The sequence below is a fragment of the Aptenodytes forsteri genome, unplaced genomic scaffold (genome assembly GCF_000699145.1).
Source record: "Aptenodytes forsteri isolate BGI_AS27 unplaced genomic scaffold, ASM69914v1 Scaffold299, whole genome shotgun sequence".
NCBI classification, from domain to species: Eukaryota; Metazoa; Chordata; class Aves; order Sphenisciformes; family Spheniscidae; genus Aptenodytes; species Aptenodytes forsteri.
The window spans coordinates 2720906-2735208 of NW_008794154.1; the positions used below are offsets into that span (position 1 = coordinate 2720906).

Here is a 14303-nt window from a genome sequence, read left to right on the forward strand (position 1 = left end):
GAGCCGGGCTTGCGGGGGGCGCGGGGGTGCCGGGCGGAGCTGGGCAGCATCCTGCTGCTGCTGGTGCTGTATGTGCTGCAGGGCATCCCGCTGGGACTGGCGGGCAGCGTCCCCCTCATCCTGCAGAGCAAGAGCGCCAGCTACACCGACCAAGCCTTCTTCAGCTTCGTCTTCTGGCCCTTCAGCCTCAAGCTGCTCTGGGCCCCCTTGGTGGATGCCGTCTACCTGCGGGGCTTCGGCCGCCGCAAGTCCTGGCTGGTGCCTACGCAGTACGTCCTGGGGCTCTTCATGATCTACATGTCCACCCAGGTGGACATGCTGCTGGGCGACGGGGAGGGCCGGGGCCCCGACGTGGTGGCCCTCACTGTGACTTTCTTCCTCTTCGAGTTTCTGGCGGCGACGCAGGACATTGCGGTGGATGGCTGGGCCCTGACCATGTTGTCCAGGGAGAATGTGGGCTATGCCTCCACCTGCAACTCCGTGGGCCAGACGGCTGGCTACTTCCTGGGCAACGTCCTCTTCCTGGCCCTCGAGTCGGCCTCCTTCTGCAACAAGTACCTGCGGTTCCAGCCCCAGCCCCAAGGGATTGTTACCCTCTCAGGTACTGCCTGGGTACTGCCGGCCTGTGCTTGCTGATGCTGGGATGGGGATGCTTCCTCCCTGAGCCTGGACCAAAGGTCCGTTCAGAGCGAGCAGTGGTTTGGTGCTGCGAACTGGGCAGGTTTGGTTTGTCCCCTGCCCATGAACAAGCACAGCCTGCCTGGAGGCTGGTGGAGTCCGCTGCTACATGCACTGAACTTCCAGCTTCTCTGGGCTTAAGAGTGTGGGAAACCTGCCTTGTCATTATCTTGGCTGACTTAAGCACTTTGGAGACAATTCCCACCCCCCCCTCGTTTATTGACGATGGAATAGATTATTGTTTTAAAAAGCAAAAAAAACCCAAAAGCTTTGCCTCTTTTTAAGGAGGTCTTTTAAGAACATCTGGGAGGAAGGAAAGGGGATATTAAAAAAAAAAATTTACTCTTCCGAGATGGTATTGTTCACAGCAGTAGAAATGACAAGCGTTCAGGGTTGACCACGTAGCCAATTTCTGAAGGAAGGCCTTATTGTAGTAAATTAAGGGGGATTTTGTTTTCTCTTTAATAAATTAAATGGAGTCTGATAATCCAACCCTAACTAGCCATTAGTGTAGGGTTGTCTTCTGTTTGGTGGTTTTTGGGTTGTTTGGGTTTTTTTCAGAAAGGTTGTATGTGGTGGTTGATGTTAGGTGTATCACCGAGAAGATGCTTAAAATGCATGTTTTGTTTGCAAGGTTGAATTTAGCCAGCTCAGCTTATGGGAGGACAGGAAAAACTGGCACCACTTGTGGTTGCAGTCTCAAAGTGACCATGGCTAGCAATGAAGAGTAAATTCTCATGGTTTTAGTTTCTTTTCCCTCTCTTACATTGATTGCTCTGCCTATATCATGTAAGAGAAAAGGTATGCCAAAACTGAGTTGAATTGTTGTTTAAAGGCTAGTTTTCACTTTCTATCCTGTACCTATCTCAATGATAAATTAGGATATCAGTTTCCAAGACTGCTGTACTTATTTTGTCTGCGCAGCTATCACAGTTGCTGACTAGTGCTCCTCTTTCCTTCCTGTTGATAACCCTATGTCTGGTCTATATGTCAACAAGCATAGAGTAGTCCTCAAAGTAACCCTGCTGGTTTATTGCTTTCCTTTGTTTTCCCTTACTGTGTAGTTCGTCAGTGCTGGTGTGTCTCTTCCCTCTTGCTCCCGTGGCAGACTGATGTCTTTTAGTGCTGATGCAACTTGCAAATCACTAGTGTAGTTAAGAGAGCTTGGTTTGTCTGTACTTACCTCCACTATCCAGGTTTTTTGTTGTCTTGTTTTTTTCTCAGTACTGTTTGTATAAATGGATTTGTTACTATTACAAGAGTGCTGTCTTTTGGGGGGGGGGAATTTATGCCAAAACCAAAAAACACCAATGCAACCTGTTTAACTTGTCCTAGAGTACTAACCTGGGTGGAGTAAGAAAAGCAAATAGCTTTGACACTATAGTTGCAGGATATGTTTTTTTGGGTGGTAAAACTGGCTGCAAGAAATTTCTGTTCCCTTGTTCACGTGACTGTATGCCACAATTTGCTGTGTCCACGTTTCTCCTGGAGCAGCTGTACAGCAGTACTGTAAACCTGCTCACTGAACTGAGGGGAGTGGCTCTCTGGTCCTAGTGCTGGTTGTAATGGGGCTCGTGGTGAGCCGGTTTGGGCAGTTAAAGCAGCAGAAAACTTTACAGTTTGAAAAGGTGAATAGTTTTCTGCCAGTTCAGATCTCCGAACGCTTTTGTCATAGCTGAGCACCGATGCTAGGGAAAGAACAAGTCAACACTTCACGATCCCAAGTCAAGTCAACTTCAAGTTGTTGACAAGCAACAGCATTGTTTGCCATGCAGTTGCATGTATGTCTGTCCCAATGTGAAGGAAGAGAAGTAAAGTGCGAGTGCAGGAAGAAGGTGCCCCTTCAAGGCAGCCCAACCTTACCTGGGCCAGTGACTGTGGAGTGCCCTTTTTCCTGGGAAGAGATGTGTAGCTTTAGAATTACTTAAAGCTGTTGTGATGAAACACCTGTCCCCCCATGCACACCTCGTTGATGGTTATTTTCAAGCCTGGTCTGTCCCTGCTTTAGTTCAAAAGTTTGCTTTGCCCCAACACAATGGTTTATTTTGCTAGTAATAGTATAGAGACAGAGACAAAATAGGGATGGGGCCAGGCAGCACTGGTGGCACCAGAAACTTTATGCTAGAACTTTGAAGTTCTTTTTCTTGTAGCCTGTTAGTGGACTATATAGCTGCTTTTTTTTTTTTTCCTAATCCAGCCATTGCTGTATTGCAGCTGACAGGACTGACCTGATCAGGAGTATTCATGTGATGATGCTCAAAGCTATTTCTATTCCCATCCTCGCGCTGTAGGTCTCTCACTGCGGTGATAATGCTTAGTGCTATTATTAGAGTACCACTCCTGTATGTCTTTTGTAGATAGTAGCTGTGATTAGCATGACTCTCTGAAAATTCATCTTTTACTTAAAAAAGGTACCCTGAACATATATTTTTTAGCAGAGGAGAGAGCAATCTGACAGCCTTGGTTATGAGATCTTCTCTCCTTTTCTTTAGGAAAGGTAAAAGTAACTGATGTGGAAGCAGCAGAAAATGGTTTGAAATGCCTTTTATTCTTTTACACTGAGAATGTTAGGATATAGCTAAAGTGGTCTTTTAATGTTTTCTTCCATGCTTGTTGTGCTTGTTCTCTTCCTGTGCATAAGAAGCAACTAATAATTGCCTAAACCTTTGCAATGTCTTTGCCCTTTCACCAGCCCTCGCTGCTTACTTTCAAGTCACATGAGGCTCCTGGAGTTGCTCATGACCAGGAAGATAAAAGGCTACTTCTGTCTTACCCTCTGCATGTTACTGAGTCTTTTCTTGCCTCTTTCATAAAGGTAGAGGATAGGATTATCTTAGGTTAATCCATTCACTAACTCAAAAAGTACTTGCCGTAAAATATTGGTGTGTTTTTACTATTGCTGCCTTCAAATCCACAATTTAGCAAATATTATATCTGCTTAAAATAGAGCACTTAAGAGTTAGCAAGTATAATAGCAACTTAAAACAGCCATATCTGAGTGACTCTTTACTTGACAACTGCGTAAGAGCTTTCATCAGGACATCTTTACACTCATAAGTACAAATCTTTGTTTCCTTCAGATGGTAGATAGATATTATATAGGGAGTATAGAATTGAGGCACAGATTAGTTATGTGACTGCACAGTAAATCAACTGGAGAGTTGTGAATGACTTCTTCCTCTGAAGTTTTTTCCCCGTGTGACTCTTTACTTGACAACTGCGTAAGAGCTTTCATCAGGACATCTTTACACTCATAAGTACAAATCTTTGTTTCCTTCAGATGGTAGATAGATATTATATAGGGAGTATAGAATTGAGGCACAGATTAGTTATGTGACTGCACAGTAAATCAACTGGAGAGTTGTGAATGACTTCTTCCTCTGAAGTTTTTTCCCCGTCTTCTAACTATTAAATGTGTTTTTTCCTCCAGCTTTTGGTGACTGTGTGTGTAACCCTTCAACATTTTCATTTTTATTTCTGTTTCTCCTCCAACACGCTCATTGTGGTAATAATACACACAACACCGGGGAAGTGATCCGGTTTGCTGCTGCTCTTCTGTCTCAGATCGCAAGCAAACATGTAGTTACAGAGTGAGGGGCAGGGAAGAGCTATGTCAGTTACTGTATGTAGCTTTGTGTTTGTGGTTTGCTTTTGTTGCTTGTTTTTAGGAGGGTCAATGATGGTTTTATTCAATTTTTGATTATTAGGTTTATATTGTTGCAAAATAACTGCATTTTAGATACTCAGTGAATTGTTAATGAAGTGTTGATGGTGGCTGCTAGAAAGATTTTTTTTTTATTTTAATTTTTTTCCCCTCTAGATTTCCTGTTTTTCTGGGGAACTGTCTTTTTAATTACCACTACACTGGTTGCCCTTTTGAAAAAGGAAAACAAGGAACTAACACCAACAAAAGAAGAAACAAAAGGCATCACTGATACATACAGGCTGCTAATCTCAATAATCAAGATGCCGGCAGTTCTTACTTTCTGTCTCTTGATTCTCACAGCGAAAGTAAGTAAATACATATATGAATTGTTAGATACTGATGATATGAGTGTCTGAAAGGTTTCTGAGTCCCTGTGGTGTAACTTATTTCTTAGTTTTGCTAGCGGTTGTCATCAGAGTTCCAAATTTTCACATGAAATTTGAAACAAAATAGCTTATATCTTTGTGCTAAGTAAGGTTGTACAACAGAAAACATTTGTTTGAGCTTTTGTAAGTGTTTCCACAAGCATTAAAGAGAATTTTGATTGCAATCTAGTATTAATTTGTTTTTAAACATTTTTAAACAGTTAGGCTGTTTGTGTAGTCTGCAATTAAAAGTACAGAAAATGTTTCTTTTAACCTAAATGCTATTCCCAGAATCTGCAACTCCCTACAAACTAGGTTTCCATGGCTTCTTGTTGGCCATCGTGGATACCGACAGCAATTAAGGCACGAGCATGAATATCATTGCTGTGTTTAATGTTCTTGGTATAGTTGTGGCACTGATGACAAGAATAGTGTGCAAGTGTAGAACATGTTTCAGAAAGGATTAGGAAATCAAATGAGACACAAAAGTGAATTGTGCTCTATCATGTTTCTCAATTTACTTAATACGGAGTAAACTGAATTTCTAGCCAAAATATCACTGCTTTCCCCAGTTTATTTTGTCTAACTTATATTGCAGGTTGGATTTTCAGCAGCAGATGCTGTAACAGGACTCAAACTGGTGGAAGAGGGCGTCCCAAAAGAGCACTTAGCTCTGCTAGCAGTTCCAATGGTTCCTTTACAGATAATATTGCCTCTGATTATCAGCAAATACACAGCAGGCCCCCAGCCACTGAACACGTTTTACAAAGCTATGCCTTTTAGGTAAAAACAAACAAATCTTGTTTGACAGAAACATAGTAACTTGCGTATTCAGATCAAGTATAGGATTTCTTGTGTAACTCTTACAGGTACAAGAAAGTATGTCAGAATTCTCATAGTAAGTTGAACTGTGTCTTGTGCCTTGAAGATGATTCATGTGGTAACACACATAAGAAAGCAGAACCTGAGGTGTTTTTAAGATGCATATACAACAGCGTTAGAGCAGTACTCCTGCTCCAGTGTCAATAGTTCCTTATTCATGAATCATTCTGACTAGATCTGGGACTGTATCTGTAAAATTACATGTGCTTCCCAGTGTAAGAGTGGCAGAACACATTGACAAGTCATTTGGTGCATCTACTGGATGTATGCTTTAGTGAGGTAACTGAGAGTAAAAGAAGCGGAATTATTTTGATGCAGACAAGGAGACATTTCATTTCTGTGTTAAGTGTTTTATATAGGAGTTTGCTTATGGAATTCTAAAACCAGTGAATCCAGCAAATTACCTAATGCTGTTACTCAGTAAATCATGTGACGTGTCTGTAACAGGTAGCCGTTACTTTAACGTGTTCTTATGCAACTATGTATGTTTTCACAAAAAAAAAAAGAGTAGATCTTGCTCCAGCTGAGTTTGGTTAGGTACCTTGTGGCATTGCTTTCTACAAAAAATAAATTTCTGTTTGAAGGGGCCAGGGAGAAAGCTAGTATAGGAGATCTGGTAGTGAATTATGTTTATATGCAAGACAGAATTGTTTAGGTATAAAATGTTTACAATTTCAGTGCTTGTCAAATATTTAATATCTAATTCTAGCTAAGATAGAAATAGTTTTAACTATTTAGATATAAACTATTTTAATGTATTCTGTATGTATAAATGTTCAATAGTTGCTTTGTATCAAGGAGACACATGGGGAGAATTACTTGAATTACAAATGATCTTTCTTATTCCTCCAGATTACTGCTTGGTCTGGAATTTGCTTTTTTGGTATGGTGGACTCCTAAAGTAAAACAGGAAGGAGGATTTCCTGTCTACTACTATATTGTAGTATTGTTGAGTTATGCTTTACATCAGGTAACATACGCTGTATGTGCGAAGGGGAGGGGGACAGGAGGGTATTTCATATCAATCAAGGAGAGGACTATAAATGCTGTTATCTGCTTTTGTCCTTAGTTGCACTAGAATTCCTCTAAGTCTGACCTGTTGTGCTTTATGGCTATATTTACTTTCGATACTCTTGCCAGTATTATTTCTCCCTCTTCCATGTGCTCCATTGAACATCTTCTATGAAGTTACTTTTTAGTCAACCAGATCTGCTTTTGTTTCCCAGATTTTTTTTTCCTCAAAACCAGAAGCTCAAAAGCACGGTGGAGTTGGAGAAATCCCAGCATTCTGACTGTGTTTCGTAGGCATGATGATTGTGCTTATTGTGCAGATCCATAAAGTCATGTGATCCTGGTCCTAGAAAAAATACTTTATTGGTTTTGGAGGAACGTCCTAATGGATCTGATCCAAAGGCCTGGAAAACAAATGCCTGATACCAACTGGGCTTTGGATCAGAACTAAAAAGCATGCAATGCCTTGAGACTTGATTTTTAAATGCAAAAGTGTTATTTTTATATGCTATTTTATCTGGCCTTACATACTTCAGTTTGATAACCTGAGTCATTCCAACGCATGTGAGGCTGGGTCCATTTGAGCATGACTGGAGACAAGTGGCAAGGCTACTTCTTGGTGTTAGTAGAGACAGACTGCAGAAGTAATTTCACTCTTGTGCAATTTTAACCTGTTGGGATTATTTTTCAGTCAATGTTGCTAACTTCAAGTAATCTCTTCGAACGGTTTTTATGTTAGGGCTTTTAGTTGTCATTGTCTGTAATTGGGGAGGCCTTACTGTCCTGTGGGTTTTCTTACGTCTTCTATAGATCACGCTGTATAGCATGTATGTTGCAATAATGGCTTTCAACGCCAAAGTCAGCGATCCACTGATTGGAGGAACCTACATGACACTCCTAAATACTGTGTCGAATCTGGGAGGAAACTGGCCTTCCACCGTTGCCCTCTGGCTTGTGGACCCACTCACGGTGAAAGGGTGTGCAGGGGCTCAGGAACAGACCTGTGGAACACCAGTTGCTGCAGAAGTAAGTTTTGGAGGCTGTGAAGGTCTCTGTTCAATTATTTATTGATGAAATGGCTTCTCTTAGTATTGTTTTCACCTTTGAAAACCTTCATAGTGCATAGCTTATGCTTAAAATTTCCCACTGATTGAGCTAATTTTCCTGTCTGATAAAATTAAGTCTGCTTTTATCTTAATAACTAACACCTTTGGTAAAGATTTGCAGTTGCAGAGTAGTTGTCCATTTCTTTCTGGGCTGGGATGAAAAGCTGGTGGTAGAAGCACTAGATTGGTGCCACATTCTCTGCAGTGTAAGGAGGCTGTAGTTACATTTTTGAGAGTAAACCTTGCTAAGTTCAGAGTTGTGTAATTAGGTGCTCTCTTCTTGGCAGGCTGTCTGTCCCTCAAGTCCCTTAAGTTTTGTGGTAGGTTTTTGTTCCTTCTGTCTTTCTGGAGGCTTCCTATCTGGATACCTTGATACTTTCTTCCGTGATGTTACTTTGCTCTCTGTCTTTGATCTTCACTTTCCATGTGAAATTGAGCGGTGTGACTGGCTGCCTTCCCAGTTCTAGGGAGCCCTGTGGAAGAGAACAAAGACCATGCTGTGCTACTGTACACAGATCAAACAACAGGACACAAAACTGCCTGGAAAGCAAGGTTTCAAATTCACCTCGTCATGAGCAAATGAGAAATTTTAACACGACTGTTTGGAAGGGTGGAAATGTTTGGGGGGTTTTTGGTGGGGGTTTTTTTTCCCGTACTCATGACTGAGATTTATTTCACTCTTGAATGCCAGGACTCTTTGGGATGTGGAGATTCTCTAAATAATCAAAGTGTTCTAGGAGTCAAACATGACTTGTTTGAACTGGAGTTGCAGTTTTTACTAGTTGCAGAGGGGAAACTGCTTCCGCAGTGTGTGCTTTTTCAGCCTGTCTCTCATTGGCTTGCCACTAATTAGGTTCCCTGTGCCTGGGCCTCTACTGAACTCTACAACTACCTGAAAGGAGGTTGTAGCGAGGTGGGTGTCGGTCTCTTCTCCCAAGTAACTAGTGATAGGATGAGAGGAAATGGCCTCAAGTTGCACCATTTCTTCCTGCCAAGGGGAGGTTTAGATTGGACATGAGGAAAAATGTCTTTACTGAAAGAGTGGTTAAACATTGGAACAGGCTGCCCAGGGAAGTGGTTGAGTCCCCATCCCTGGAGGTATTTAAAAGACGTGTGGATGAGGCACTTAGGGACATGGTTTAGTGGGCATGGTGGTGTTGGGTTGATGGTTGGACTCGATGATCTTAAAGGTCTTTTCCAACCTTAATGATTCTATGATTCTGTGAACTTAAGTTCTTCCTCCTTCACCTCATTCCTCTGATCTTTTTTTCACATCCTCCCCGTTGGTAATGTTCCACCACCACCCCCTTCTTATTCCTAATCTGGTCTTGATATGTCTCAGAATAATGAAAATGCTGGCAGAACCTCAACTCAGAGGATTGATTTATCTTGGGATTACAGCAGTATTGAAAGCTGAGCAATAGCAGAAACAATTGTGTGTTATACACTGACCCTTTAAATGCTGGAGTTTTTGTCTTCCAGTTCTGCAATTAAAAAACATTCCCAGAAATACACAGCATTTTGTACTGTCCATTTGCAGATTCAGTGTGGTGAGATGCAAGGATATCATTTCTAAATAAGCATTTTGGATGGCTAGGGAAAAAAAAAAAAATCTTTCTTCATGGGATTAAGAGAAGCATTTTGGATGGCTAGGGGAAAAAAAAATCTTTCTTCATGGGATTAAGAACAGTGATTGCACCTCCAGGCCAGCATGAGACAGCTGGACAGTTTCTGTTTTCTAGAGTTAGCCCCTTGGGCCAATAAGTTCCATTTCCCAGATGTTTTATAACAGTTTCATTACTTTTCATACTGATGGTAAGCTCAAAAGCCTCTCTTACTAACTCCATAAGAAACAAGGAAGAATAAATAAATATATTCAGTCATAACCAAGAGCAAGTAAAAAACAGTGTATATCTAATGCCTACTTTCTAAAAGTCTGTGTTTCTGTATCTCCCAGAGAATACTTAATGCATCAACTTCTGCTTCTCTGTTTCAGCTCTGCACAAAAGCTGGTGGTTCCTGTGTTACTACCTTGGATGGTTACTACGTGGAATCCGTCATTTGTGTCATTCTGGGATTTGGCTGGTGGTTCCTACTTGGGCCAAAATTTAAAAAGCTGCAGGACGAAGGACAGTCTTCGTGGAAGTGCAAGAGGACCAATTGATGCAATTTAGATATTGGATGGACTAGCAAGGTCATTTTAGTTTTATTACAAAGACATATCCCATAATCAATAAACAGGAATATAGGTATTTTTAAATACCACATCACTGAAAAAATGGGTGGCTGGGACGGTGGTATGTTTGTATGTGATACCACTTGCCCTCCCAATATGAAAATGTAAGTTCAGAGAGTGATTGTTAAAAAATGGCACCTATGTACTACATACATATCCCCAAGCTCTAGCTTCAGAGTCATGGCTGCTGGTATAACCAACACCTGAATTTCCATATAGTAACTATGGAAAAGCTAATTGTGCCATGACTATCTAAACAGCAGCATTGTCAGCTAAGTTCCAATCTTTATTTTCAAACAGAAATGATCTGACATGGGGAGTCAACCCGAGGAAGGATGTCAAAGGCATTTTGACTTGTAGGTTAAGCGTGTTGCACTATGGCATTCCTTGTGGGAAGATAAAAAGTGTTTGCGGGCTTTGTTTCTTCTCACTTTCTGAACTGTAACCACACCTCAAAGGACGAAATGTTTCAGAGATTCTTTTAAATGTATTTTCTGGCTTTTATAAGCTTTAAAGATTTATAAGAAAATATTTTTATAAACAAATTACATTTGTTTAATTTATTTCCACTGTTTGATTTACATGCAAGGTACTTTCTTGATGAAAAATTGCTGTAAGGTAGGACTTAAGAGTAACGCACAATACTCTAAGCCTTGAGTCCTGAAGATGTAAACGGGACAGTGCAGCAGCTAGCACACAGAGACAGGTTTCAAAAGTAGAGGGCATGCAGGCCTTCGGAAGGCGGTTGTCATTTTGAGGGAATGAATTGATAGTGTTGGTTCCTCTATGTCACTAAAATTTGAACATTCAATTTCAAAATCAGTGGAAAAAATGTGACTATTCCCAGCTAGGGGTAAGAAAAGATGATCAGTGCCTTTGAAAGTGATTTGGTGATGACAAACTTGCCAAATTCCCCATGAGTTGGTGTACAACTTGCTGTCACATAAATCAAACAAGCTAAATCCTGTGGTAGAGCTGCTACAGAAATTTATTACTGATGTTGTGTAGTGGAAACATTCCCATTGCATTTATCAAAAATGACTTCCCTCCTGAGTGCCTTAGTGATGTACAGCAAGTGTACTGTACGCCTAGAGAGAGGGCACTTGGACATTGTTGGATGTATATCGTACATCATTATTAAAAAAGAAAACTATTAAAAATACCTTTGAAAGGTACATGATTTTCTTTTCCATTCTGTTTCTTGCCTTGTCAATATTGGAAGCATTGCATCCTGAGCTTTGTGTTCCAAACTCCTGGAAGGGGTTGTGGATCTTTTGTTACTGTATGTTTCAGGGAAAAAGTGAATCAATACCAACTTTTGACTGACTGGAGGGGACATGGGTGTGTACAAAGTGTCTACATGACATAAGGAGTAAGAATGTGTCCAGAAGAGGACAGTGTGACCAAGTGCTTCCTTGGGCACTGAAGCCTGTTCCTCTGCCTCTTCCCCTTTCCCCTCTCAGAGTGTCACCCTTGACGGTTGGTGGCGGAAAGCCAAAGCCGGAGCTGTAGATCTCCCCCGGCTATGATCTGTGGTGCAGCAAGAGCACATTCTCACAATTTGTTTCAAGTACAGCAAAATCAGTCAAGCTAAATAAAATCACATTGTTTTTACTCCCCAAACTAAAAGTCTTACAATTTCACCTCTGCATAAGCACAAAAAGAATATAAGAATATATCGGAGATTTGTAGCCGAAGGTGGATGCATCTTTCAGTCCTAGCCAGATCATCTCCACTGGATTAACTGTGTATGAGGCACTTCAGTTCTGTTTCTTTACTGGAACAATGGGCCACTTTAATCGCATCTTGTCCATGCCTAGAAATTTTTTTTTAACTTTTCTGACTTTGAGGAAAAACTTCTCAAGTGCAGAATATGGAAAATTAAATTTGTAGGTGTTTTAGAATTGGCTTTTACTTTGCAATTTTGTTTCACTATTTCTGAAGGTGCCAGTGAAACTTGTTATTAATAAAGATGGGTTGAAGATTGCTTATCAGTACATTAGATGATCTTGACAACATCAAAATTAAACATAAACTCCAAATCAGTAGTAATATATATGAAATGTGACCTCAGTTAAATAACTGTCTCCTCTTTCAAACTGGAGAAACAACTGATGGATTAGTTTTTCTAATCTATGTTGCTATTTTGTAACACAATTCAGAAATGTTACTGCTATACCAGCTGATTAGCAGGTTGCTGAAAAGAACCAGTAAACTTTTGGTCTTGCTACTTTTTTTCTCCCAACCCTATTTTAAAGTGAAATAACTTTTTTTTTAAAGATTAGAATTATTGTAGACTTAAACATCTTTAACATAAAAAAAAAACCCCTACTTTTTAAAAAGACAAGAAGAAAGAAGCAATCCAACCTCTTCCTTGAGAGTCTGTTATTAAAATGGGAACTGGAGAAGGTGAATGGTACCAGGTACTGCTATAGATCCCTTAGTTACGGCAGGGGCTTTGTGGTCCTATGTGGCCTGAGCGGGCCCGGCGGGAGTCGGATGTGTGTTATCTCTAGCAAAAGGGAAATGGCAGAAATTGGATTTTTGTAGGTAAAGGGTTTGTCCTGGTTTGAATTCCTAAGCAGGATCATTGTGAAGTGAGACAAGTCCCAGGGGAGAGTGTGGAGTGAAGGGTCGGTGCAGCAGGGCATGGGGAGGAGAGGTAGAGAATAGCTCTCCCCTTCAGTGCCCATTAGACACGGCTGTGTCGTTACGGGGACTTACCATGCAGGAAAGTCATCATCACCTGCACTCGCGATTGTAATTTGTTGTTGTTTCCCAAGACTTCCTTAAGAGGCAAATAGTGGTGCTCCAAAATTCAATTCTGTAATTCCAGTGCCCAGAAAGAGCATGTGTATTGCAAAGTTTAAGGTCTGACAAGCTGTGTAAAACGGGATCGCGCACCCGCTGCTGCTGTGCCCTGCCTCCTGCGGCCCCGCAAGGAAACGGCTGAGGATCGAATGTGGCAGTCCTGCGTCCTGTGAACTTTGGTGCTGTCAGTGCGCTATCCATCACAACAACCGACGGGTCTTATTTTAAAATACAAACTCTACTTTTTGTCTTTGTTACGGACACTGGTGCCGATTGTCAACAGTTCTTAATTTTCTGTAAAGTTGTTTTGTTGCATTGTCTTCTGGGTGTTCTCAGTGTAGTTTCACATGATAAATGCTGTTCTAAACTGGCTGATAAGAGAGGGTGTTCATATTATTTTTGATCTGATAAAATGGGAAGGAGAGTTCTGTCACTAAGTATGGTCGAGTCCACTGTGGGAAACCAGAGCATCTCCCCGCAGCAGGGAATGGAGCAACTGAGTTTATGCAGGCAGCAATATTGTCTGACTCTCTTAACCCCCTGCCATGAGACAATGCTATTTATTTAGCATTTTACGCAACGTACAAATTGTAGCAGTCAGCAGTATGCTTCCCAATTGTTTGGATGCAAGTTATGTTTTTCCTGAAAACAAGAGTTTGCACTATTTCTATATTTATTACTTAATCTTAAAATGTTCACACTTAGTAAATAAAGTAAAATTAACAACTATACCGCTTCCTTAGAAAAAAATTACAGGGGTAATATTTACCTCATAGCCAGTAATTTAAGAATTGTTTTCCTTTTAACCTTAGATAAAATGTTTTGATTCAAGTATGGGTTTTGCTGCTGTGGATTATAAATTCCCAACTAAAACTGTGCTTTTCCTGAAATCCTGAGTTGTGACCATTACCAGTATCATCTCATGTGCCGCCTGTTCATGTAGAAACCTAGAACTAGGTTGAAATGGAAGACTTGTGTAAACATAAATCCAGTTTTATATCAGACAGATTATTTTCTTACAATGCATGCATTTCTTTAAAGACCATATAGGTGCATTGTGCAGATGGGCATTTGATTCAGCTGAGGGAAACTGTTGGCTTGAGCCATTTGGTAATGAATTACAAATACTTGTTAGTTTTTAACTAAGGGAAAAGAATAAACAACGATGAATACAGGAACGTTCCAAACTTGGTTTTTCTCTTAAGATAGCGCCCCAAGGTGCAACAAGGGAGCTGTATCAGAGGGGCTGTATTACAGGTTTGAAGAGTTAAGGCCATCACCAGTTCTGTTTAAATGCAAACCAGACCAAGGTCGGCACTAATAACGTCTGCGTCCTCACCAGCGATTGCCAGTCTTCCTTTCAAACTGCCCGAGTGTGGGAGCCTTACCGCGCCTGCGTTTGAACGCTTGTTACAGCCCGCTGCAGGGTCCGACCCTAAAATCCGCTCCCCGCAGCCCAGCTCTGTCCCCGCCCCGGTTCTCCCGCCCCGGCTCCTCTGCTCTCCCGT

The 14303-nt window shown here is 41.2% G+C and overlaps 2 protein-coding genes across 2 annotated transcripts in view; both read left to right on the top strand.

Annotated features, from left to right (window-relative positions):
* SLC33A1 (solute carrier family 33 member 1) overlaps positions 1-10519 on the top strand; it is a 12144-nt gene extending 1625 nt beyond the window's left edge. The window contains exons 2-7 of the mRNA XM_009279540.2: positions 4-601; positions 4499-4689; positions 5348-5532; positions 6484-6601; positions 7453-7668; positions 9745-10519. Of these exons, the coding sequence (XP_009277815.1) occupies positions 4-601; positions 4499-4689; positions 5348-5532; positions 6484-6601; positions 7453-7668; positions 9745-9912 (1476 nt within the window). The 3' untranslated portion in view covers positions 9913-10519. The remainder of the gene's footprint in view (positions 1-3; positions 602-4498; positions 4690-5347; positions 5533-6483; positions 6602-7452; positions 7669-9744) is intronic.
* CUNH3orf33 (chromosome unknown C3orf33 homolog) overlaps positions 10027-14303 on the top strand; it is a 9105-nt gene continuing 4828 nt past the window's right edge. Inside the window, exon 1 of the mRNA XM_009279552.1 lies at positions 10027-10088. Coding sequence (XP_009277827.1) covers positions 10027-10088 — 62 coding nt within the window. The remainder of the gene's footprint in view (positions 10089-14303) is intronic.